The sequence below is a fragment of the Phyllobates terribilis genome, unplaced genomic scaffold, assembly GCF_046119375.1.
Source record: "Phyllobates terribilis strain yellow unplaced genomic scaffold, ASM4611937v1 Scaffold_5__5_contigs__length_657084704, whole genome shotgun sequence".
Classification (NCBI taxonomy): Eukaryota; Metazoa; Chordata; class Amphibia; order Anura; family Dendrobatidae; genus Phyllobates; species Phyllobates terribilis.
In genome coordinates, this window is record NW_027362765.1 from 33452082 (window position 1) to 33477722 (window position 25641).

The 25641-nt window shown below is 41.6% G+C and overlaps 1 protein-coding gene across 2 annotated transcripts; it reads right to left on the bottom strand.

Moving 5' to 3' along the window:
• Window positions 1–4260: 4260 nt before the first annotated feature.
• LOC141271848 (uncharacterized) lies at window positions 4261–25369 on the bottom strand. 2 transcript variants are annotated; one of them, XM_073682039.1, is made up of 7 exons: window positions 25303–25369; window positions 16410–16559; window positions 16102–16281; window positions 15896–16019; window positions 15719–15816; window positions 15430–15520; window positions 4261–6568 (listed from the first exon to the last, which is right to left on the bottom strand). In XM_073682039.1, the coding sequence occupies exons 2-7, from the start codon at window positions 16485–16487 to the stop codon at window positions 5661–5663; spliced, it is 1479 nt and encodes a 492-aa protein (XP_073538140.1). In that variant the 5' UTR covers window positions 16488–16559; window positions 25303–25369; the 3' UTR covers window positions 4261–5660. The 2 variants fall into 2 exon arrangements, with proteins under 2 accessions (XP_073538140.1, XP_073538141.1); XM_073682040.1 differs by lacking the exon at window positions 25303–25369 and having other exon boundaries at window positions 16460–16559.
• Window positions 25370–25641: the final 272 nt, after the last annotated feature.

Here is a 25641-nt window from a genome sequence, read left to right on the forward strand (position 1 = left end):
CTATTCAGGTTTTCACATATCATAAGAATTTGATCTATCTGGATGCTGCCAAGCGCTTGAATGCCCGTCAAGCTAGGTGGGCACTTTTTTTTTCTCGGTTTCATTTTTCTGTTACCTATATCCCTGGTACTAAGAATGTTAAAGCGATGCTTTATCTCGCAGCTTCTCTCCTACGGTCGGTGCAGAGGAGGAGGAGAGCATTTTATAGAAAAGAGTTGTGGTGGCGTCATTGGACTCCGTTTGGAGAATGGGATTCTGAAGGCTCAAGATGATGCGCCATCTAACACTCTCCATGGGAGGTTGTTTGTGCCTAGAACCTTTAGGAGAGATTTGTTTGTGGAGTGTCATGAGTCTCGGTTGGCAGGTCAGCCAGGAATTTCGGAGACTAAGAGACTTATCAGTCGCAGTTTTTGGTGGCCTGGATGGCAGAAAGAAGTCATCAAGTGGGTGTGTCAATGTACGGTGTGTGCTAGGTCAAAGGCTTCACATACTCCTGCTGCGGGGTTGCTTTGCCCTCTGGAGGTTCCTAGTGTGCCTTGTACGCATCTCACAATGGATTTTATTACTGATCTTCCTGTGTCTGAGGGTTTTACTGTCATCTGGGTGGTCGTGGACTGTTTTAGTAAGATGTGCCATTTGGTTCCATTCATTAAGTTGCCCTGCGCCAAGACACTCGCTAAGGCGTTTGTTAAGGAGATTGTCAAGCTTCATGGCGTTCCCATAGATATTGTTTCTGATAGAGGACCTCAGTTTGTGGCTCGCTTTTGGCCTGCTTTTTGTGACAGGTTGGGAGTCCATTTGTCATTTTCGTCTGGTTATCATCCTGAGTCTAATGGACAAACTGAACGAAAGAACCAAGATGTTGAACAGTTTTTGCGTTGTTTTGTGGTGGACAATCAACAGGTGTGGTCTGAGTTTCTGCCTCTCACAGAATTTGCTCTTAACAATCATACATCCTCCTCTGCTGGGTGTTCTCCTTTTTTTTATTGTACTGGGAGACATCCGTCTTTTGGTTCGGCCTCCAAACTGGGGTCGGCGGTGCCGGAGGAGGAGAATTTTTCCGGTGATTTGGAGAGCGTTTGGACTAATGTACGTTGCAACCTTCAAGAGGCTAACAAGAAGTCCAAGAAGTATTTTGAGGAGGTTTTGTTTACTGTGGGTGACATGGTTTGGTTGTCCTCAAAGAACCTGCGGTTGAGGATTCCCTCTAAAAAACTGGGTCCTAAGTTTGTGGGTCCATTTAATGTGCTTCAGGTTGTTAACCCGTCTGCGGTTAGGTTGGATGTCCCAACTTCCTGGAACATTAATCCTGTGTTTCATGTTTCCTTGTTGAAAAAGGCTGATGTATCAGATAGGGATGCCACTGTCACAGTTCCTCCTGTGGTGGAAGACGGCGAATATGAAATTTCTCGTATCTTGAATTCTAGATGGTATAGAGGGAGATTCCAGTATCTTGTCTCCTGGAAGGGTTTCGGTCCCGATGATAACTCCTGGGTAAGGGCGGATGATGTCTCTGCTCCTAGGCTTGTTAGAGCTTTCCACAAGAGGATTCCGGATAGGCCTGGAGGATCCGGAGGATCCTCATAAAAGAGGGGGTACTGTTACAACCCTCCTGTTTGTTTTTTCCATCTTGTGTTTTGTGGTCACATGACCATCTGCCTTTATATTCCAGCTCCGCCCTTTTGGTTGTGCTGGACTTCAGTGTTGTTTGACTGTTTTTCTAGCCAGGTGCTTCGGTGCCTATCTCTGTCAGTTCGCTTGATCCTTCTGGGACCTCTAGTACCTTTTTGTCAGTTTGCCTTTTTGTGTTCTGAAACAACTTTCTCTGTTCAGGAGGTGTCCCATTTTTGTTCCAGTCCTTAGTTCTTTAAGGGACTCCTTCCTTTATTGTATAGGTCTTCGTTCAGACTAGCCGAGGACTAAGGCGGGTCCGTTCGCAAGGAACAGGCAGCCCGCTACATCGTAGGGATTCAGCTTAGTCTTACTGTAGGGACAGCTTTCCCCTTTCTTTCCTTAGTACATGTTGCAGATCATAACAATGAGAACTCTACTTTGTAACTGGTGGAGACGACTTCTCTGACCCAGGTGTTGTCGATTACAGAAAGCCACGCATCCCTGAATATTCAGGGCGGCCGTCTTCCCTCGAATAGGAGTTACAGCCGCCCACCCTGGGAGGGTGCACAGTTGGGGGCAATCAATCATGCAGAAGAAAATCTGTTTGACCTGGAATCGGGACGGCTTGCTTTGACAGCCACCAGGAGGTAGCTGAATTTAATCCTTATCCTGCTGTGCCAGGGAGTGGTCCTGGCGGTTAGAAGTCCCAAAGAAAATTGATGAAAGGAATGAAACTTCAGGGTGCGTTATCTAGCCGGTGGATGTTTTGGTCTCTGTTGGGGAAGTGAGGTAATCTTCCCCACGCTAGCGTCGGAGATGATTTGGTCCAGTCTGTTTCCGAACAGCCAAAGACCCTGGAAGGTAAGACTTGAGGGAGGCGCCCTCTGAAAGAGGAAGGATTGTAATTGAGGACATCCGGGAAACCGGAAGATCCACCATGGGAGACTCAGCCCAGAGTTTGAGCAGCTCACTAGAGAAGGGGTTGTCTCTGAAAGCGCCTTTCCTGGTGCTCCCAATCTTGGGAAAAAATTGGGTCAAACTCCTTATGGTTTGAGAAAACCCAAAGAAGTGGGGGATTTCACCTTCTTGAAAGAGACTGTTGGCTCTGTGGGAAGGGAGTCCTTATCCTTGACAGTTGAGGATTTGATTTATGGCAAGAATCAGATTGTCCCTCATGTTTCGCCACTTGGATGTTTGTTCAGAATCAACATCTGAGTCCAACTCAGAGTGGAATTCAGATACCGAAGCTGTATGGGGCCCGGGAGAATATGAGCGGGAGACGGAGGTCATTCTGGAGAGTGTGGAGGGTGAGGAGTGAGATCGCTTCCTGGAACTTGTGTGTGATCTACCATGACGAAGACAATATGGGGTGGTTTCCAATTTGTCCCGGGGAATGTTTGGAGTACTAGGGTTTGCTGCTGTATTAGGCAGACAATGACCGAAACCAGGTTCTGGGAAATCTTGGTTAGATTAGCGATAAGACTTAGATATTGTGGCATCCCATTTGGGGGGGGAGGGAGTGCATTCTCTTCCCGGACAGTGGGGGGCTTCTGGGAGCTCTGCATCGTGGAAGGGTTGCAGTTGGGGCAGAGGGCCGATTGCTGACCTGAGGGCAATAATTTTTACAGGAGAAACATGCAAAATGAAGAATAATAGGGAGGGAATGGGCACGAGCAAGTCTCTCTTGGGATAGACATAGGGTGATAGGGTGTACCAGGGGAGAGCTGCTGAGTGCTGAACCTGTGAGCCCAAAGGACAGCCTACCTGTTCCGAGGAGTGCTGATATGTGGAGTGAGGTCCCGAGGTGATCCTGGAGTGGCTGAAGGTGTGGAGCGCGATAGGTCTGCAGGTGTGGAGCGGTCGGCGTCTGGAGGGAAATGGCGTTGAGCAGGGAAGAAGAGGCAGAGCCCGGGAACAAAGCATGTGGGGAATCATGCCCAGACAAGCATCTCCGGTGAAGAAAAGTTAGGTTTGGGTACCAAGCGGGAAACATGGCCAGAGAAAGCGCACTTAGAAAGCTCGCGCTGAGGGAAAGGAAGGGGTGCGTGGCTTTGAAGAGTAAGCCCCAATAAGCTGGGGCCTCGATTTCATCATTTGGCTGGGAAAGGGAACCAGATGATGAGGAATGAGGCTACTAGCACCATGGGAAGGAGGTGAGCACTGCCAAGGGTGAGTGCCCTGCGCTATGGACCCAGAGGCAGGCAGTCACATTAGGTCACGAGCCCCCCTATTGCCCTTTTTTTTGCTGCGAAGACCTTGAGAAGGAGAGGTACCTGTCCTATTGAAATCCCGACTCCTTCTTCACAGTATGCCCCGGGTCTGCTTGGGAACACCGGAAATGATCCGTCTTCCCCGCCCCGGCACAATCTCGCTATGGTGGATGACTGGGATGAAGTTAGGAGGCAAAGGACTGTCCTCATGGATGTGGATCAGGCCACACTGTTCTCTCAATCTCTACGTGGGAAATCAGAGTGATCTGTAACACTCTATTGCCCTTTTAAACAATATAATCTGAGCAGAAAACGTAGCATATGAACACACTGTGTATAATAGGCCCTATGTCAATGAAAGGCCTATTCAATTAGATAAGTGGACACTCCCAACACGGAATATGCTACTGAAAACATGGAGTCATACGTCCAACAATATATATAATAAGTTTTGTTACTTCATAGACACAAATTGCCAACAATTGTAGACATACATGTAAAAGATAAAAGCAATAACAGTGGGACTCAGGTATTAAAAAGCATGTAGTCCACAAAAAATAATGGAGAGGGAAGAAAAAATCTCAAAACTATAAAGTGCCAATGCTAAATGGTGATGTGTGTTGATGTCAGGGTTAATACATATATGCCTGTTTAGCAAGAGAGGAACAAGTGGGATACTACCATATGTGTGGCGGCCTTTAAATATATGGCAGCATAGTCTATGCTATTGTGACATGCAGAAGTAGTGCTGTTGCTTCAAAAGCATCCAGCAACTATTACAAATAACACAAGCACAGGAGACAGGAAGTGTTGTGCTTCAGAAGCATCCAGCAACTAGAGAGGTTAATACAGTCAAAGGAGACAGGGAGTGTTTTAGCAGAGCCCCAGGGGGATTGTGGGGAACTTGTTATTGTAGTCTGGCTGAAGCCGAAGAGAAAGGTAGTGTGTTATCTGCATCTGACAGAAGGCAACTGAACAGGATTCAGATCAGGAGAGAAACTAAACACAGGTCAGATAAACTCCCTGAACTAACAGTGCAGAGTATTATTGGGCAGGAAGATAATGACTGGAAGGAATTGTGTCACAGGGATCATCTCCCTCATCAAACCCTCCCCCCTCTATCTCCATGCAGGATAAAGAATGCTGTGTACTATTGTGTCCTTCTGAAGGAAAAGCCTGTGGTTGTGTATGCATAGAAGTGTGCTGCTAAGAGATCTAACCTATGCTGAATTATGCTACTGAAGAGACTGTAATACTGTGCCTTGTGAAGAAACTACTGTATTCTTACTGGAGCCGGTTGCTCATGAAACTCAAACAGTACTGTAATGAAGATTGTGCTGTAATATCCCTGAATTGCACTGGCCGTGCTTCAGATTAAATTCCACTGTTAAACTGTTGAAAAAGACTCTTGTCAGAGGTGTCTGGTTAGCAATTGACTCTATCGTGTGCCTGAGAGAAGCTGCAGCCTATGTTCGCCCTGAGTAACAGTCCCCCCAGGATTCCGAAGAATTAATGAAACCCGTCTCGTCCTATGTGAACCTAGCGGCGTGAGTGTAACACTATCCTGCCGCTGAGTAGGAAGCTGTTTGAAAAACATCAGCTATTAACCTAGACACAAGAATAAAGATATTTCTTACCCATGTTTCTCCCTGTGGGACACAATGCTCGCAGCCCATTGTGCTCATTAAGCTAAAAATGATTAGCTTTGTGCCAGTTGGTGGGTGTACCCTACTAACAAGAAGCTAATTTCTTTTGCCTAGTGTCAACCTCTTAGTGGTAGCAGCATACACCCCATGGTCTCCTGTGTTCCCCAATGAAGCATTAGAGAAAAGGCTTCTACCCTGTGTGGATTCTCTGGTGTGTAACAAGATGTGGTTTCTGGTTAAAATATTTCCCACAATCTGAACAGGAAAAAGGCTTCTCCCCTGTGTGAGTTCTCCGATGTCTAGCAAAATTTGATTTCCTTGCAAAACATTTCCCACATTCTGAACATGAAAATGGTTTCTCCCCTGTGTGAGTTCTCTGGTGTATAACAAGGTCGGATTTATGTACAAAACATTTTCCACATTCTGAACATGAAAATGGCTTCTCCCCTGTGTGAGTTCTTTGGTGTATAACAAGGTGTGACTTGTTTACAAAACACTTTCCACAGTCTGAACATAAAAACGACTTTTCCCCTGTGTGAGTTCTCTGGTGTATAACATGTTGTGATTTATCTCCAAAACACTTTCCACATTCTGAACATGAATATGGCTTCTCCCCTGTGTGAGTTCTCTGGTGACAAACAAGAATCCATTTCCGGTTAAAACATTTTCCACATTCTGAACATGAATATGGCTTCTCCCCAGTGTGAATTCTGTCATGCCTAACAAGTTCTGATTTCCAGTTAAAACATGTCCCACATTTGGAACAAGAAAATCTCTTCTCCTCTGTATGAATTTTTTGATGTTTAACAAAAGATGTTTTGAGGGGAAAACTATTTCCATATTCTGACTGTAGAATTGGCTTCTTTCCATTAAGAGCCGTTCGTTTTTCAATGCCTCTTTTGTGATTTTTATTAGTAGTCTGTAATGAATCAGAAGATAGGACCGGTTTCAAAAGAGCAGATGATAGATCTTTGCTGTGAAGGGATGATGGTATATCTGGAGTAATGGCATTCATTTCAATTGTATCCTGTGTGAGCTCAAGATCTGATTTAAAAATTGAAGATGTCAGCTCTCCCTCTGATCTACTGTCACAATCATCTGTGAAAAATAAAACCAATTATTAGTTTTGAATAAAATATCATTGAAATCATATTTTTGAACATTTCTACTCAAACTGTGCATAGAAATGGGAAGTTATGTAGTAAAAATTAATTATTCACTAAGACAATGACAGTTCCCAGTCTAATAGAAGACCTCATAGCATGAACCAGTGGAGGGTGGTGTTCAACTATTTGTTCATTCTGCCCCCCCAAATATTGGAATAAAAAGGCACCAAAAATTGTTATGTATGCAAAAATTATACCAATAAATACTTCTACTCATCCCAGTAAAAAACAAGCTCCCAGTCAGGTGCCAAAATAGTCTCTACTCCTATAGATTAATTCACTGATGGTTATAATTTATAAAATGGAGTCACTTCATGGGGTTTTCTTTTGATCTGGTTTCCAGATGGGGCTCCTGCAAATGGTGTGACACATCTCCTCTGGGATCTGCTCCTGTGATATCTGCTTCGGTCACCAGTCGCCACCATCATTCATTTTGTGGACGGCGCTGGTGATGGAGGGGATATTGGAACCAGAAGCTCTGGGTGGCGCAGGCTCTGTCCAGTCACTAACATTAGGGTGGCTGGGACCAGTACTATCATCCAGACTGGCAGTATGGCAGTGTGTGCTGTCCAGCTGGAATAATCAGCTCCCTGCTTCAGGTAATTGGAAAGCACCACACCCTACTAAAGCTCGAAGCATATTGCTGGAAGCCGCCAGATACAGCATTATTCTCCTCGGGTTCAGTCCTATGTGCTCAGTTACCACCTTATGTATTTGATTCTGTTGTGTCCATGGCCCGTTTACTGACTACTCTTGTGCATCCTGGATTTGTATTTCCTCTTCTCCCCTGGTTCTATCTAAATTCTAGGCCCCTCAACGTAATTTCAAAAGTGATTTATTATCTAAAAATTTTTTTTTCTAAATTTAATTGAATATATAAAAACCTGTTGCTAAACTTGTAAGCCTTTTATCATCCTAAAAATAAATAAAAGAATGTTGAAAAAATAAAACAAGCTCAACTTTTTCAACCTCTCATCATATGAGAGGCCTTTGATGCCTTGCAATAATCTAGTTGCCCACATTTTAACTGACTCTAACTTCTGAATATCCTTTTTAAAATGTGGAGCCCAAAACTGGATCCCATATTCCAAATGTGGCCTCACAAGTGATTTATAGAGGGGTAATACGCTGGAATTTCGGGATTTACTCTCTCTTTTTATACATCCTAAAATCGTGTTTGCTTTTGTGGCTTCTGTTTGACATTGAGTACTGCTGCTCAACTTACCTGTAACCAGAATACTAAAGTCCTTCTAATGTCTGTAGACTTGGGTATACTCCCATTTAACCCCTTTACCCCCAAAGGCTGTTTGTACGTTAATGACCAGGCGAATTTTTACAATTCTGACCACTGTCACTTTATGAGGTAATAACTCTGGAAAGCTTCAAGGGAACCCACTGATTCTGAGACTGTTTTTTCGTGAGATATTGTACTTCATGATAGTGATAACATTTATTCAATATGACATGAGTTTATTTGAGAAAAAAATTGGAAATATGTGAAAATTTTGCTTTTTTCAAACTTTGAATTTTCATAACCTTCAATCAGAGAGATGTGTCACACAAAATAGTTAATAAATAAAATTTCCCACTTGTCTACTTTACATCAGCACAATTTTGGAATCAATTTTTTTTTGGTTAGGAAGTTAAGGGTTAAAAGTTGACCAGCAATTTCTCATTTTTTCCAACAAAATTTACAAAACCATTTTTTTTAGGGACCACATTAATTTGACGTCACTTTGAGGGGTCTCTATGACAGAAAATACCCAAAATTGACACCATTCTAAAAACTGCACCCCTCAAGGTGCTCAAAACCACATTCAAGAAGTTTATTAACTCTTCACGTGCTTCACAGCAATTAATCGAATGTGAAAGGAAAGAATGAACATTTAACCTTTTTTCACAAAAATTTTACTTTAGACCCAATTTTTTTTTTTTTTCGCAAGGGTAATGGAAAAAATGGACCACAAAATTTGTTGTGCAATTTCTCCTGAGCACGTAGATACCCCATATGTGGGGAAAACTACTGTTTGGGCGCACGGCATGGTTCGGAAGGGAAGGAGTGCCATTTGACTTTTTGAATGTCAAATTTGCTTGAATAATTAGCGGACACCATGTCACATTTGGGGAGAACCTGATGTGCCTAAACAGTGGAAACCCCCCACAATTGACACCATTTTTGGAAACACACTCTTCAAGGGTTTTATCAGAGGTACAACACAAAATTTGATAACATTAGGTCATCATACTGAATATGTTGTCATTAGTCGTGAGCACAAGTGCTCGCTACTTGAGTTTGCATCGGGTACTCGGGTATGCACCAAGTATTGCGGGTGCTCAAGTGACATGTTCGAGTCCCCGCCCCGCATGTTTCACGGTTGTTAGACACCCAAAGAAAAAAAAGTGGGGATTGCTCGTGTATGGCAGGCAATCCCAACATGTTTTTTTTTGCTATATAACAGCCGCGAAAAATATGGGGCGGAGAATCGAGTATGTCACTCGAGCACCCGCAATACTCGGTGCATACCTGAGCACCCGATGCAAACTCAAGTAGCGAGCACTTGCGCTCAACACTAGTCACAATATCGTCATCATTTTTTTTTCTTTACTTTTGAAAAAATCCCAACCCCAACACAACCCTAACCCTAATACAACCCTAACCCTAACACAACCCTAACCCTAACACAACCCTAACCCTGACACAACCCTAATTCTAACACAACCCTAACCCTAATACTAACCCTAACACAACCCTAACCCCAACACAACCCTAACCCTATCCCAAGAGATCCATTCACTATAATTAGGGAGCAGAGTTACTGTGGACTCCGTCTGACCTCTGTTTAGCAGTGTCCTTTTTTTCAGAGGTTCACAAAACTGTGGCCGACGACACTTTTATGCACGCCTAATAAAAAGATGGACATCATGGGATCACAGGCCAGATGGCGTCCATGGTGCTTCCATCTGCCTCATTACAGGGACTCTTCCACCGAGGTTCCGTCTGAATCACGTATTTACACGGAAATCCCGGGGTAAGCAGGATAAATGTCAGCCGAGCCAAACTGCGATCTTTGGGAGGCAGAATGAACATATCAGCAGCAGGTGAAGAATTGGTTTTATTTATTTTTTACGCCGTTCCTCATGCGGTATAAGTGATTAGACGACTTTATTCTTCGGGTCGATGCGATTACAGCGATACCAGATTTATATCAGGTTTTTATGATTGGCTGCTGTCACACACTAAAAGACCCTTTTTTTCGTTGCAAAGACTAGTTTTTGCATCGCCATATTTTGAGAGCTATAATTTTCCATATTTCGGCCGACAGAGTCATGTAAGGGCTTGTTTTTTGCGGGACAAGTTGATATTTTTATTGTTACCGTTTTCGGGCACTTGACATTTTTTGATCACTTTCTATTCCGATTTTTTGGAGGCAGAATAAACAAAAACTAACAAAGAAATTTATATTTTTTTGCTATGTCGTTTCGCGTGTGGTAAAATTGATAAAGCAGCTGTATTCTTTGGGTCAGTATGTATGATACTACATTTATATAGTTTCTTTTATGTTTAGGCGCTTTTACACAACAAAAACTTTCATAGAAAAAAATATTTTTTTTTGCATCGCTTTATTCTGAGAGCTATAACTTTTTTATTTTTCATCTGATGGAGCTGTATGGTGGCTTGTTTTTTGTGAGACAAGATGACGGTTTCAGCGGTACCATTTTTATTTACATTCCTCTTTTTCATTGCGTTTTATTCCACTTTTTGTTCGGCGGTATGATGATAAAGCACCTTTGATTAATTTTTTTATTTATTTTTTTTTGTTCACTATAGGGGTTAACTAGTGGGACAATTTTATAGGTCAGGTCGTTCCGGATTTTTTTTTATTGTTTTTTTTTTTTCATAATAATATTTATTTATGGGTACAATATAGTTTTATTTTTTGGGGATTATATTTTCTTTTTTTTAATATTTTTACAATTTTTTTCACCTTCTTTCACTTTTTTACTTTGTCCCACTATGGGACTTTCATTTTTTGCAGACTGATCGCTTGAATAGCATAGGGATGCAGGAGCATCCCTATGCTATGCGGGCTGTCAGCGCTGCACTGACAAAAGTTAGATAGATCATGCATTGCACATGATCTAACTAACTTGCTGGTGGCTGGTGACCCGGATGTCGATTGGGTCACCATGGCAACGATTGGGACGCCATGATGATATCGCGAAGTCTTTGATCCAAGGTAAGACGTACTGTCTTACCTGTGCCTGCTCTCGAAATGCTGCGATCAACTTCGATCACAGCATTTAGGGGGTTAATGGACTGGGAGCGGTGCGAGAGTGCTGGGTATCAGCTGTCAGAATGAGCTGACACCCACTGACGATCGCGCCTGCACAGCCTCTGTGCAGGCGCATTCGCCGAGGCGTAATAATACGTATCTGGTCATTAAGGCCCAGGACACAGGGACGTATTATTATGCCTCATGTCCGAAAGGGGCTAATGTATATGCAGTAATAGTATTACTCCGTCCTAGGTGCATTACTCTACATTTATCTACATTAAACCTCATCTGCCAAGTGTTTGCCCATTCAGTCACCTTATCCTACATAGTTTGGGGTCATCAGCAAACACTGACACTTTACTCTCAATCCCATCCACAAGGTCATTAATAAAGAGGTTAAAAAGAATCCTAGCACAGATGCCTGCGGTCCCCACTGCTGACTATATTCATTTAGAGAACGTACCATTTATGATGACTCTTTGTTTCCTACCATTTAGCCAATTCCTTAGCCATATGCATATAGTTCCCCAACGTCCTTGCTTCTGTAGCTTCAGTATAAGGCTGTTATGTGGTACAAAATGTTACACCTATAGTAGTGAATTTAGTATGGTAATAGTAATTAACATAACTAGTATTATAATTAGGTTTGATCCAGGGTTCTAGGACTGATCGCCTTTTCTCGGGGTCAAGAAGGAATTTTTCCCCATTAAGCAATTTGGCAGAATGTGTCCTGGGGTTTTTGCCTTCTTCTGGATCAACAGATTTAGGCATAGGGATTTTAGTAATACCATTATTAGAATTACAAGAGTAATACCAAAGATAAAACTAACTAAAAAAATTATAAACGGGTGCATGTTTAATTGTAATAGTGCAGCAATAATAAAAATGGCAATAATACATTTGTAGGCCAAGTCCCAGTAAGTTAGTGAAGTGTTAGTGTAGGGAGAACAATTGGGGGAGAAAGGTTGAACTTGATGGACCTAGATCTTTATTCAACCTACATTACTATGTTACTATTCTTTTCAATATATCTCTGCAGGTCATCTCTTATGATGCCCTCAAAAAACTTTGCACACTACTGATGTCAGACTTACTGGAGGGTAGTTACCTGGATCCACCTTCTTAACTTTCTTAAATATCGGTACCACATCGACTATCCTCCAATCCTGTGGAGGATCCAATCTTGTAACCCCTGTTACAAGAGAGTCTAAGAATATGAGATACGAGATACAGCGGTTTGTTAATTACTGAGCTCAATTTCCTCAATATCCGTGAATGAATGCCATCTGGGCTGGGGGATTTGTCAATGTTTAATTTGCTCAGACGCAGGCGTACTTCTTTTTGTGTTAAACTAGTTATATTAGGTTGTGAACTTTGATTTTTGCCTTGTTGAAAGATCCCTGGAGCAGACGGTTTGTTGGTGAACGTGGATGAAAAGTGCCCGTTTGATATCTCAGCCTAGTCTGGTATCACTATCTGATTAAGGAGTAAACAAATTTAAAGTTTGAAAATTACAAATTTTTCTACATCATTTGGCAATTTTCATGTATTTTCAAAAATAAACGCAAAATATATTAACCTAAAATTACCAGAAACATAAAGTACAATGTGTCACAGCTAAAAATATTTCAGAATCACTGGAATCAGAAGAAGCATCCAAAGTTATCATCACATAAAGTGACACATGTCAGATTTGAAAAATGGAGACTGGTTAGTGATCCTACACTGTTATACCTTATAACTGCAATCAGACTGCAGAAAGTGAAAGTCCCACAGTGGGATTAAGTAAACAAGTGAAAAAAAAAGTTAAAAAGAAGTTGTGAAAATATTTAAAAAAAAAATGAAAAAAAATAATAAAAAATATATATGTTTTTTTCCATAATAATATTTATTTATGGGTACAAAATATACAGGTTCTTCTCAGAAAATTAGAATATCATCAAAAAGTTAATTTATTTCAGTTCTTCAATACAAAAAGTGAAACGCATATATTATAGAGAGTCATTACAGACAGAGTGATCTATTTCAAGTGTTTATTTCTGTTAATGTTGATGATTATGGCTTACAGCCAATGAAAACATAAAAGTCATTATCTCAGTAAATTAGAATAATTAACAAAAAACACCTACAAAGGCTTCCTAAGCGTTTAAAAAGGTCCCTTAGTCTGTATCAGTAGGCTCCACAATCATGGGGAAGACAGCTGACTTGACAGATGTCCAGAAGGCAGTCATTGACACACTCCATAAGGAGGGTAAGCCTCAAAAGGTCATTGCTAAAGAAGCTGGCTGTTCCCAGAGTGCTGTATCCAAGCATATTAATGGAAAGTTGAGTGAAAGGAAAAAGTGTGGTAGAAAAAACCGGGATAACCGCAGCCTTGAAAGGATTAAGATAAGGCCATTCAATAATTTGGGGGAGATTCACAAGGAGTGGACTGCTGCTAGAGTCATTGCTTCAAGAGCCACGACACGCAGACGTATCCAGGACATGGGCTACAAGTGTCGCATTCCTTGTGTCAAGCCACTCGTGACCAATAGACAACGCCTGAAGCGTCTTACCTGGGCCAAGGAGAAAAAGACCTGGACTGTTTCTCAGTGGTCCAAGGTGATGTTTTTGGATGAAAGTAAATTTTGCATTTCATTTGGAAATCAAGGTGCCAGAGTCTGGAGGAAGAGTGGAGAGGCCACAATCCAAGCTGCTTGAGGTCTAGTGTGAAGATTCCACAATCAGTGATGGTTTAGGGAGCCATGTCATCTGCTGTTGTAGGTCCACTGTGTTTTATCAAGACCAAAGTCAGCGCAGACGTCTACCAGGAAATTTTAGAGCACTTCATGCTTCCCTCTGCCGACAAGCTTTTTGGAGATGGAAATTTCATTCTCCAGCAGGACTTGGCACCTGTCCACACTGCCCAAAGTACCAATACCTGGTTTAAAAACAACAGTATCACTGTGCTTGATTGGCCAGCAAACTCACCTGACCTTAACCCCATAGAGAATATATGGGGTATTGTCAAGAGGAAGATGAGAGACACCAGACCCAACAATGCAGACGAGCTGAAGGCTACTATCAAAGCAACCTGGGCTTCCATAACACCTCAGCAGTGCCACAGGCTGATCGCCTCCATGCCACGCCACATTGATGCAGTAATTGATGCAAAAGGAGCCCCGACCAAGTATTGCGTGCATTTACTGAACATACATTTCAGTAGGCCAACATTTTGGATTTTAAAATAATTTTTCAAACTGTTGTTATAAAGTATTCTAATTTACTGAGATAATGACTTTTGTGGTTTCATTGGCTGCAAGCCATAATCATCAACATTAACAGAAATAAACACTTGAAATAGATCACTCTGTGTGTAATGACTCTATATATTATATACGAGTTTCACTTTTTGTAATGAAGAACTGAAATAAATTAACTTTTTGAAGATAGTCTAATTTTGTGAGAAGCATCTGTATATTTTGTACATATATATATATATATATATATATATATATATATATATATACACATACTGCATAGGGGCAATGTGTGTGTGTATATGTGTATTGCAGAGGGGCAGTGTGTGTGTGTGTATATATTGTTATAGAGGGGCAATGTGTGTGTATATGTGTATTGCAAAGGGGCTGTGTGTGTGCATAGCCGCCGGCGCTGCTTGATTGCCGTCACTTAAACAGAGATGGTTACACGCAGTGCACTGTGCGGCAGTGTCTGCTAGTAATGACGTAGCCGGGCGACACACAAGCAAATTAAAGGTGCAGTGTCGCCCCGGCCGTGTCATTACTAGCAGACACAGCCGCACAGTGCACTGCACGCTACGATGTCTGTTTAAGTGACGGCAATCAAGAAGCGCACCCTCCACAGCCACATGCCACAGAAACTGGAAGGGAGACAAGCCGGGGGCAGGTGGCTGTGTCTAATATATCTGTGTGTGCATGTATGATGTGTATATCTATGTATGTCAGTGTGTATGACTGTGTATATATTTATGTCTGTTTATATGTGTTTTTGTGAATTTGTCTTCAAATATGTATATGTATGTATGCCTGTATGTGTAGCTGTGTATATGTTTGTGTATGTGCATATCTGTGTACTGCATGTGTGTGCATGGCTGCGTACTGTGTGTGTGCGAACATGTCTGTGTGGGTATGTGTGCGCATGTCTGCATCCTTTGTGCGCATGTCGGCGTACTGTGTGTGTGCGCATGTCTGCGTACTGTGTAAGCGCACATGTCTGTGGTCTTGTAGGGACCATATGAGCAGATTCAGCAGCGCAGAAGGGAGAGAAGGTAGATTCATCCAATAAGATATCAGGATTCTAGGAAGGTAACAGCATCGTTACCCTCCACTTTCTCTTAGAGGCCATTCATAATAATTTTTCTTCAAGTAATTTTCTAACTTGTTGACATATTCTACGTACAATTATGATAAGGCCGGACTACACCACTGATAAAGCAGCCACAGCCAGTGACTGAGAAGAATTTGTGACTTCTCTGCATTTAGTGGTTACCACTCACCTGTGTAGTCATATGTAGGAATCTCCTCTTTACAATGCTCGTCACCCGTCATATACGTCTCTGTGGTATTAATATGGGTCAGATCTTCACCCTGAAACAAATATCGTAAAAGTCACAGACATATGGAGAAGTCACATCTATGATCAGCTCTAATCCTGTCATCTCCACCGTTCTTATTACACAAGTATAAAACATATAATACTGGTGGAGAAAACAAGACTGAGCACAAAACCTTCACAGCCATCTACACATCATAAGGGAGATCTCCTGGCACCTTCTCTCCATCTACCTGATGATCCTGAGGAACATTGGGATTTTCTTCTGTAAAGTCCTGTGGGAGAAGATGACGGGGACATCTCTCTGGCATTGTCCTCTTACTGGATAGAACTGGAGGAAACACATACAGGAATTGAATTCATTCCTTATATACAAATAATTATAAGCCGTCTGTATTTAGTTCTATTACCTGGTGATGTGAGGGGCTGGGAAACCTCCATCATGACGTCCTTGTACAGATCTTTGTGTCCTTCTAAATACTCCCACTCCTCCATGGAGAAATAGACTGAGACATCCTGATACCTTATAGGAACCTGACACATACAATGATACCATCATCCCCTCATCCCTTCATAGCATTACTGTATAATGTCCCAGCATTCCCAGCAGTGTCACCTCTCCAGTCAGCAGTTCAATCATCTTGTAGGTGAGTTCTAGGATCTTCTGGTCATTGATGTCCTCATGTTTCAGGGGGTGAGGTGGAGGCCCCATGATTGGGCTCAGGGGTGTTCCGTATCCCTCAGACACAGTGGCCTGATAGCACTCACTAGAGGTCTTCTTCACTACTGTGTAATCCTGTTTATGAAGAGACACATTAATAAATCTTACTACAGACATTTCCAGAGTCCTCACCTCTCCAGTTCTGTCCATCCGATATTCCCATAGATAAGAATGATGTAATGTGATTCATCAGAATCGCTCACCTCTCCAGTAAGCCGGAAGAGGATCTCTAGGGTGAGATGTAATATCCTACCCGTCATCTTGTCCATGTCCATATCCATCTTTAATGGTTAAATCAGTAAAATTCTCTTATACAGAAGATCTCCACTGAGAGGATCCAATATTGTAAAACTCTGAAAGGGGAAAAGATGAGGAAGATGTAACATCATAAAGAATCAAATGTAATACAATTATTGGAGATACTAAAAGGAAACATATCAGGAGATAGAACGTGTAGATGTTGTATTCTCTGTTATCTCACATGGACTGGAAAAGAAGTTGAATTGCTGACTAAGACATTTCCATGCTCCCAAGCAGTGGTGGTATTTTTATTATTTTAAAACATTCTGTTTAAGTAAACTCTTTAGGCTCTCATACACATTAGACCAAAGTCAGCTGGAACTGCAGATGATGTCAGGTGAGAGAAGGATCTGGCATGCTGAATTTCAGAAGCTGATCACATTGTTCTCCCTGGAGATAAGTCTCCACTAGATAAGTCTGCCAGCTGCTCTCTCATGGAGACCACAGGAAAGTCCAGGCAAATAGAATGGTGGTGTGTATGGGGGAGTCGGTGGAGACAGCTGTCAGCCGAATGATCATTTGGCCAATAGTTATCTCAAGTGTATGGGGCAAACTGGCGTATGGGACTGGGCCCCAGGGGCAGGATTTTGACAGTTTAGTAACTGAGCGTGCGCCCTTGGATGCACATTCAATTGAAATCTAATGCTGGTAATAGTTAACAGCCGCCAGCCAATCACAGACCGGCAGCTGACGTCAGCGTGCTCGTCAGCGGCGTATTAAGTTACTGCCATGCGTCGGTGGCTCAGATGGATGAGGCACAGATACCAGCACCACGCTCACATAATCCTAGCAGATACTGTGCCTATACACCCAAAATATAATAGTAAACATTGGAGAGAGAATGGTGAACTGGCAAAAGAGTGCTCTTAACCCCTGAGGAAGCCACAGCAGTGGCGTAACTCGTAGGGCTTGGTATCCCTCCCATTGCATCCACTTGGAGACTTTCATCTAAGGTGTGTATGGATATTATCATTAAGGCTATACACATGGGTGCTTTCACCCTCAATATCTCTTAGTGGTTTAAATCACTCCTGTATTTGAATATTTTTCTGCTGAGGATATCCATATATCCAATGGATTTGATCTTATTTTGATAATCCTGTACATTGAATATAGATATGTATTTTTACTAAACCACTTTAGCAATTGGAAGCACCCTTTAGATAGATACCTATATTGAAATTGCTTCATCATCTTTAGGTCTCTCCACAAGGGGAATTTCTATGTTTTTAATGTTTTTTATTTGTGTGTCTAGCTTTGCTGAATAAAAACTTTTCTTATACTATACAATATATTCTATTCATTATTTACTTATTGCAGTATGGCTGGTGCCAGTTCACCATTCTCTCTCCAATGTTTACTATTTGATGGATGAGGGAGAGGACGCCGCTGGACAGGTGTCAAGTAAGGAGAAACTTTTTTTTTTAACTTTTTTGTAAAGCCGCACTATGGAGGCAGGATGGAGACACATGGGGGCAGGATGGAAACATATGGGGGCAGGAAAGAGACGTGTGGTCCAGAATGGAGTACATATGGGACCAGGATGTGGGACATTATCACTGTAAGGGCTAATTAAGGGATATTATTATTGCTGTGATGTATTTTATTTTTGATTATACTGTTTCCAGTGTGTGGGGGGGGGGGGATCCTGTTACTGTGAAGTGCGGCACTATGTCGCTTTTTTTCCTTCATTTGTTCTGGAAGTGGTGCACTAACTGTTTGTTATTTTCAGCAGAGATGAGACCTGGCAGGAAGAAGTGATGGCGGGCTGTGCTGGATGAAGAAGAAAAGCGAAAATAAAGGACTTCAACTAGAGATGTCAAAGGTAAGTCAGTGTGTTATCTGTACAGTGACACTATATACTATGTACGGAGTTCTGGTGTATAATGTCACAGGTGATCCCTGTATTACCTGTACACTGACATTATATTCAGAGCTCCTGTGTACAACCCCTGGCAAAAATTATGGAATCACCAGGCTCGGAGGATGTTCATTCAGTTGTTTAATGTTGTTGAAAAAAAGTATATCACAGACATGGCACAAAACTAAAGTCATTTCAAATGGCAACTTTAGGGCTTTAAGAAACACTAAAAGAAATCAGGATAAAAAATGTGGTACTCAGTAAGGGTAATTTTTTTCAGACCAAGCAGAGGGAAAAAATTATGGAATCACTCAATTCTCTCGCCTCGCTACTCCTCTGCTACCCCCCTTTGAAAATCCCTTCACTAGCTCCCAATTGTCCAGCGTATCCAGTTCACTGACGTACAAAGCCATCCATAACCTCTCTCCTCCGTACATCTCTCAACTAATCTCCCAATATATTCCCTCACGTAATCTCCGGTCCTCCAATGACCTCCTTCTCTCCTCCACACTTATTCGTTCCTCACCCAATCGCCTCCAAGATTTCTCCAGAATACCCTCCATCCTCTGGAATTCTGTGCCTCAACATGACCGATTATCCGCCACATTTGGATCTTTCAGACGGAACCTGAAAACCCATCTCTTCAAACAAGCTTACAGCCTGCACTGACCACGCTGCCGTCTCAACACCGGAGCTACAGCAACCCCTCAACCTACTGTCTCCTTCCCCATTCCTGTACAATGTAAGCCCGCAAGGGCAGGGTCCTCTTCCCTCCGTACCAGTCTATCATTGTTAGTTTGTTTACTGTAAGTGATATCTGTATTTTGTATGTAACCCCTTCTTATGTACAGCACCATGGAATCAATGGCGCTATATAAATAGATAATAATAATAATAACAACATTATACAGTGTGTGGCGGGATGGCGGTACTGTGGTAACAATATACTGTGTGGGGGGATGGCGGTACTGTGGGAACAATATAGGCTGTTTTGCACAGAAAATCTGCTGCTCTTAACCGTCCAAGCAAAGTGGATGTTATGAAAACTTCTGACCACTTAGTGACTGTAGACGCTGCTGAATTGTGCGGTTTTGGTGCTTTCTTCACTATAGACTTCCATGAGGAGCCTGTAAATAAATCTGTAAAAGACCCATGTAAATAACACTGGGACTTTAACTACAGAATTAAAGCTTTTCTGTGTAATAAAAAATGTATTAAAAATGTAGCTTCAAATCTGCACCAAAAATGCATCAAATAATGGAGAAAACACATAAATAAATGCAGTAAAAATGCAATAACCCGAGAAGATTGTTATTGTGTAGTTTGGTGCGATCACCTGCAGAAAACCTGCAGCATTTACGCCACATGTGAACACGGCCTTACAGATGAGATTGGTAAATTGTCTTGCAGAGAAGCCGGAGCTCGTAGAGTGAAGCTCCATATAAAGGAGAAGGTTCTGGCGGCTACAACTATGAATGAGCATGGTTGTTTACTGAGAATTTTGTTTCCTGGATACAAATTACATCCGCTTGAAGATTAGCAACTTCTTAGATTTTACCATAAAAATTTTCCACATATCTTCGAATCCCTCAATACTAGGAAAAACGCAGGCGTGATTACTACAATAAAAAATTCCACTCCTTTCAAATTTATTGAAGAATATAAGGATAGCAAGGGTAGGTTTCATATACTAGTCTGTTATCAAAATGACCAACCCTGCACCCTTGTCAATTTATATGCTCCTAACAGAGGTCATATTGATTTCCTCAACAAGTTATTGAAAAAAATATCACTAATAAAAAAAGGAATTTTGATTACGTTGGGGGATTTTAACATCGTTCCAGACGGTTTTATGGATTCTTCATCTTCAATGCATCATCTATCTTCTTCTCTTAATGGTTGGTTCTTCAACGTTTTCAGATGTATAAACACTTCTTCTAAAGAATTCACACATTTTTCAGAAGCCCATCAGTCCGTCTCACGTATAGATTTAATTGTCACAGAGGTTTTTGTTTTTTCCAATTTTAAAAGGGTCACAATAAATGCAAAAACTATATCGGATCATTCCCCTGTTATTGGAGCAGTTAATTTAGGTACTCCAATAAAAAACGATTTTTTTATGGAAGTGTAATTCATCTCTAATCTCACATCCCAACTATAAATCTGAAATAGAAACATCCCTAAAAAATTATTTTATCGACAATAATTCTGACTCAATAAATCCTATTGTACGTTGGAATGCCCACAAAGCATTCATAAGAGGAATACTAATGCAAATTTCTTCTAGGCATAAAAAAATCAACAGAGCCAAAATTACAAAACTTCAATCCCTAATCGAAGACAAAGAATCTCAACAAATTAACCTTTCATCTCCCTCATCAGCACTCCAAAGAGAAATTCTTAAGCTTAGACAGGAGTTAAAGGCAGAAATTTTTTCTTCATATGATTCCTTGATTAGAACATTAAAATTTAAATCATATTCATTTCTTAATAAGCCAACTAGGTTCATGATGAATCGTATAAAACAAAAAAGAATTCATAATAGAATCGACAGAATTAAGTCAGCTGATGGCTCCTTTAAATATCACCCCAAAGATATTGCAGAAATCTTTGCTAATTTTTATCGCAACCTACATAATATAAATCTCCAGTCCCATACCCCACAACAAGAAGAGAGTAGCATTGAATCATTCCTTTCTTCTATTGAATTACCAAAACGAAATAACAAAGAGTTGACCTTATTGACTGCTCCAATCACGCTTAAAGAAACAGCTGAAGTAATTCAACATCTTAAAAATGCGAAATACCCTGATCCATATGGTTTTTGTGGTGAATACTTTAAAAATTTTAGCGAAATTTTAGCCCCACACTTAACCCAAACATTTAATTTAGCATCCTCTCAAGGTTCCTTTCCGGCAGAGATATTGGAAGCAACGATCGTTTTAATCCCCAACCCAAATAGTGATTTAGAAAAACTCAAAAATTATAGGCCTATTTCATTAATAAATGTAGATCTAAAAATATATTCAAAAATTTTAGCGAATATGTTGAACGAGGCTTTGCCCAATTTAATCAACAACGACCAAATTGGTTTCATTAAAGGTAGGCAATCCATAGACGGCACAAGAAGGATAATTAATACCATCAAATTAATTAACTCCTTTAAAATTCTATCTATTTTAGTTGCTTTAGATGCTGAAAAGGCATTTGATAGATTGAATTGGAAATTTTTAAAACACACTTTATCGAAATTTGGATTTAATAATGAATTCTTGACCAATATCATGGCACTATATTCAAACCAGAGAGCAAAAATTTATGTAAACAACCATCTATCTAATTCCTTTTTAATTTCAAATGGCACTAGGCAGGGATGTCCCCTCTCCCCTTTGTTATTTGCAATAGCCATGGAACCACTAGCTCAAAAGATTAGAGAAAGCCAAAATATTGTTGGCATATCTACTCTCTCGCGCCATTTTAAGATTAGTTTATACGCAGACGATATACTTTTAACCCTCTCGGACCCTTTAAACTCAATAAAGGAGTTAATTAATCTTCTTAAAATATTTTCAGATGTATCTTATTTTAAGATAAATAATGATAAATCAAAAATACTCTGCTTCAATTTAAAAGATGACTTAATTAATAACATTAAAATGCTCTCTTCTTTTAATTGGGCAGACAAATATCTTAATTACTTAGGTATTATAATAACAAAGGATGTCAAAACTATAATTTCTTGTAATCTTGATCAATTAATTAACGCAATATCAAAAGACTTAACGATATATCGTAACCAGGATTTATCCTGGATAGGTAAAAATCTAACAATAAAGACTTTCATTCTCCCAAAAATACTTTATATTTTTAGATCACTTCCACTGAAAATCTCAACGCATATTTGACCAGCCTTCAGTCTCTTGTTAATTCATTCATTTGGGGAAGCAAAAAGGCTAAAATTGCTAAAGACATCCTTTATAAGACTAAGTTACATGGGGGACTTAGCCTTCCGAATGTTACGGCATATTATTTAGCATGCCTAGTCAAACAAAGTTCATGCTGGCTACAACATTCGGTTGCTCCGGCCTGGCTTGATTTAGAGATTACACTAAATAATAATATACATCCTCGTGATCTACTTTTAGACACATATTTACAAAACCTTTTGGTCCTCCTTCTCACCCTATTTTTCAAGCCATTATATACGCTTGGCAAAAACTATCTAAACCAATAAGAGGTTCAGATAAATTTCATTACGTAAAATTCCTTCCACTAACTTTCATTGCTTCTCTGGAAAATTCTTATATACCCCCCTTGTTGGGCAAATTGTGGAATAAAGAAATAGAAAATTTTCTCCCTCATAAAAATCTTTTATTCATTTATAGATCTCAAAAACAAATTTAATTTATCCTCAACAGATTTCTTACACTATTTAATAATGAAGGATCTTATCCATAAATTAATTAGTAGTAAACCTTTATGTTCTGAAGCCACTTCAACCTTGCTTGGTAATTTTAATTATAAAATATTTTGGAGCCTTAAAAATATTTATAGTTGGTTTAATAAGGACACTGAATTGGTTAAAAATGCCTACATGATTAAATGGGAATCTTTTCTAAATTTCTCTCTTCCTCCAGAAAATTGGGAGAATGCTTTGAATTACTCCTATGCGTCAAATAGTTCAATGCCCCTTCACGAGGCACATTATAAACTACTCACTAGGTGGTATTACACTCCAACAAGGTTATCAAATATAAATCCTAATAATCAACCATTGTGTTGGAGGAATTGCGGTTCCAGAGGTGACTTGTTGCATATTTTTTGGAATTGTCCAAAAACTAAATTATTATGGTCACAAACAATCAAACTCATATATAAGATTTCCAAAAGTAGAATAACTATAACTCCTCAAATGGCTTTATTGTCTATTGGCATTGAAAATATTAATCACTCACTTAGATCTATTATTATACACATATTCCTTGTTATTAAAAAATGCCATAACTTTTCATTGGAAGAAAACAGATCCTCCTCTCTTTCCAGACATAATAGAAAGAATTAAGCTTCATAAAACCTATGAATATAAATTTGACATTATAAATAACCAATTCCATAAATTTTCCAAAAAATGGCTAAGATGGTCTGAACTATTTCCCTGATCAACTAGTCCATCGCTTAGCCAGGTCACAGGTGAAATTTATATCTGGCTATTAGTTCAAGTCAAGTTCTGTTTGATTTAACATTATATCTTTTCAGTGAAATTTTATTGTAACAGATTTTATTGGTTGTATTGTTTTGTTTATATATTGTATCTGAATGTAACTTATGGTATTATTGAGTACCTCTCTTTCCCTTCCCTTTCACTCCTTCCCCTTTTTTTTTTCTTCCCACCTTTAGCCATTTTTCCTTGCCCCCCTCACGGTATTCCCTATTCCTTCCTTTCCTTATTTTTGTATATAAAATTAATAAAAATTATTAGAAAGACAACTATGAATGATCAGAAATAACCCGTCCTGGATCCAGAGGGACGGCCCTGATCTCTCCCTGCACCTTGCTGTCCCCGGCCTCTGCTGAATGCCCCTCACTGCATCCGCCCCTCTGACAACTCCTCCTGCCGGGGAGAAAGAGATGGGAAATGGGGGGCAAAGGGGTGTGGTCAGGGGCGTGGCCAAAAGATACAGTGCGGACAACTATGAATGATCAGAAATAACCCGTCCTGGATCCAGAGGGACGGCCCTGACCTCTCCCTGCACCCTGCTGTCCCCGGCGTCTGCTGAATGCCCCTCACTGCATCCGCCCCTCTGACAACTCCTCCTGCCAGGGAGAAAGAGATGGGAAATGGGGGGCAAAGGGGTGTGGTCAGGGGCGTGGCCAAAAGATACAGTGCGGACAACTATGAATGATCAGAAATAACCCGTCCTGGATCCAGAGGGACGGCCCTGATCTCTCCCTGCACCCTGCTGTCCCCGGCGTCTGCTGAATGCCCCTCACTGCATCCGCCCCTCTGACAACTCCTCCTGCCAGGGAGAAAGAGATGGGAAATGGGGGGCAAAGGGGTGTGGTCAGGGGCGTGGCCAAAAGATACAGTGCGGACAACTATGAATGATCAGAAATAACCCGTCCTGGATCCAGAGGGACGGCCCTGACCTCTCCCTGCACCCTGCTGTCCCCGGCCTCTGCTGAATGTCCCTCACTGCATCCGCCCCTCTGACAACTCCTCCTGCCGGGGAGAAAGAGATGGGAAATGGGGGGCAAAGGGGTGTGGTCAGGGGCGTGGCCAAAAGATACAGTGCGGACAACTATGAATGATCAGAAATAACCCGTCCTGGATCCAGAGGGACGGCCCTGACCTCTCCCTGCACCCTGCTGTCCCCGGCGTCTGCTGAATGCCCCTCACTGCATCCGCCCCTCTGACAACTCCTCCTGCCAGGGAGAAAGAGATGGGAAATGGGGGGCAAAGGGGTGTGGTCAGGGGCGTGGCCAAAAGATACAGTGCGGACAACTATGAATGATCAGAAATAACCCGTCCTGGATCCAGAGGACGGCCCTGATCTCTCCCTGCACCCTGCTGTCCCCGGCCTCTGCTGAATGCCCCTCACTGCATCCGCCCCTCTGACAACTCCTCCTGCCAGGGAGAAAGAGATGGGAAATGGGGGCAAAGGGGTGTGGTCAGGGGCGTGGCCAAAAGATACAGTGCGGAGCCTGACGTGTCCGTCTGAGGCGGGAACATTATACTGTGTGGGGGCAAGAAAGGGTTAATGTACTATGGGAGGAAGACGGGCTTCCATGTGTCCCGTCCTCCATAGCTGGGTCCTATCTATCAGAGGAAGAGGAGCAGCACGTCAGGAGTCATAGAAAGTAGCAACAGGAAAACTCCGAAACAGTCTCAGCACTGAAGGGGTTAATGCGCCCAGTAATGGGGTCTCTCCACATACCTCCACCTGCAGAGCCGCCACCACATATATGGCTGCTCTGTGCGCACAGGACCTGTGATGAGGTCACAGGAGGGGAGGAGTCAGGGGTCACATGATCAGGGGCCTCAGTGGATGCAGGACTCTGCTGTGCTGGTTGTCATGGTGCTGGATGAGGGGAAGTTTATGTGTGGGGTCAGGAGGGGTTTACAGTGTGGATGTAGCAGAGCCGTGTGTGTACGAGGAGTACGGAGCGGAGCCGCGCGTGTACGAGGTGTACGGAGCGGAGCCGCACGTGTACGAGGTGTACGGAGCGGAGCCGCGTGTGTACTAGGTGTACGGAGCAGAGCCGCGTGTGTACGA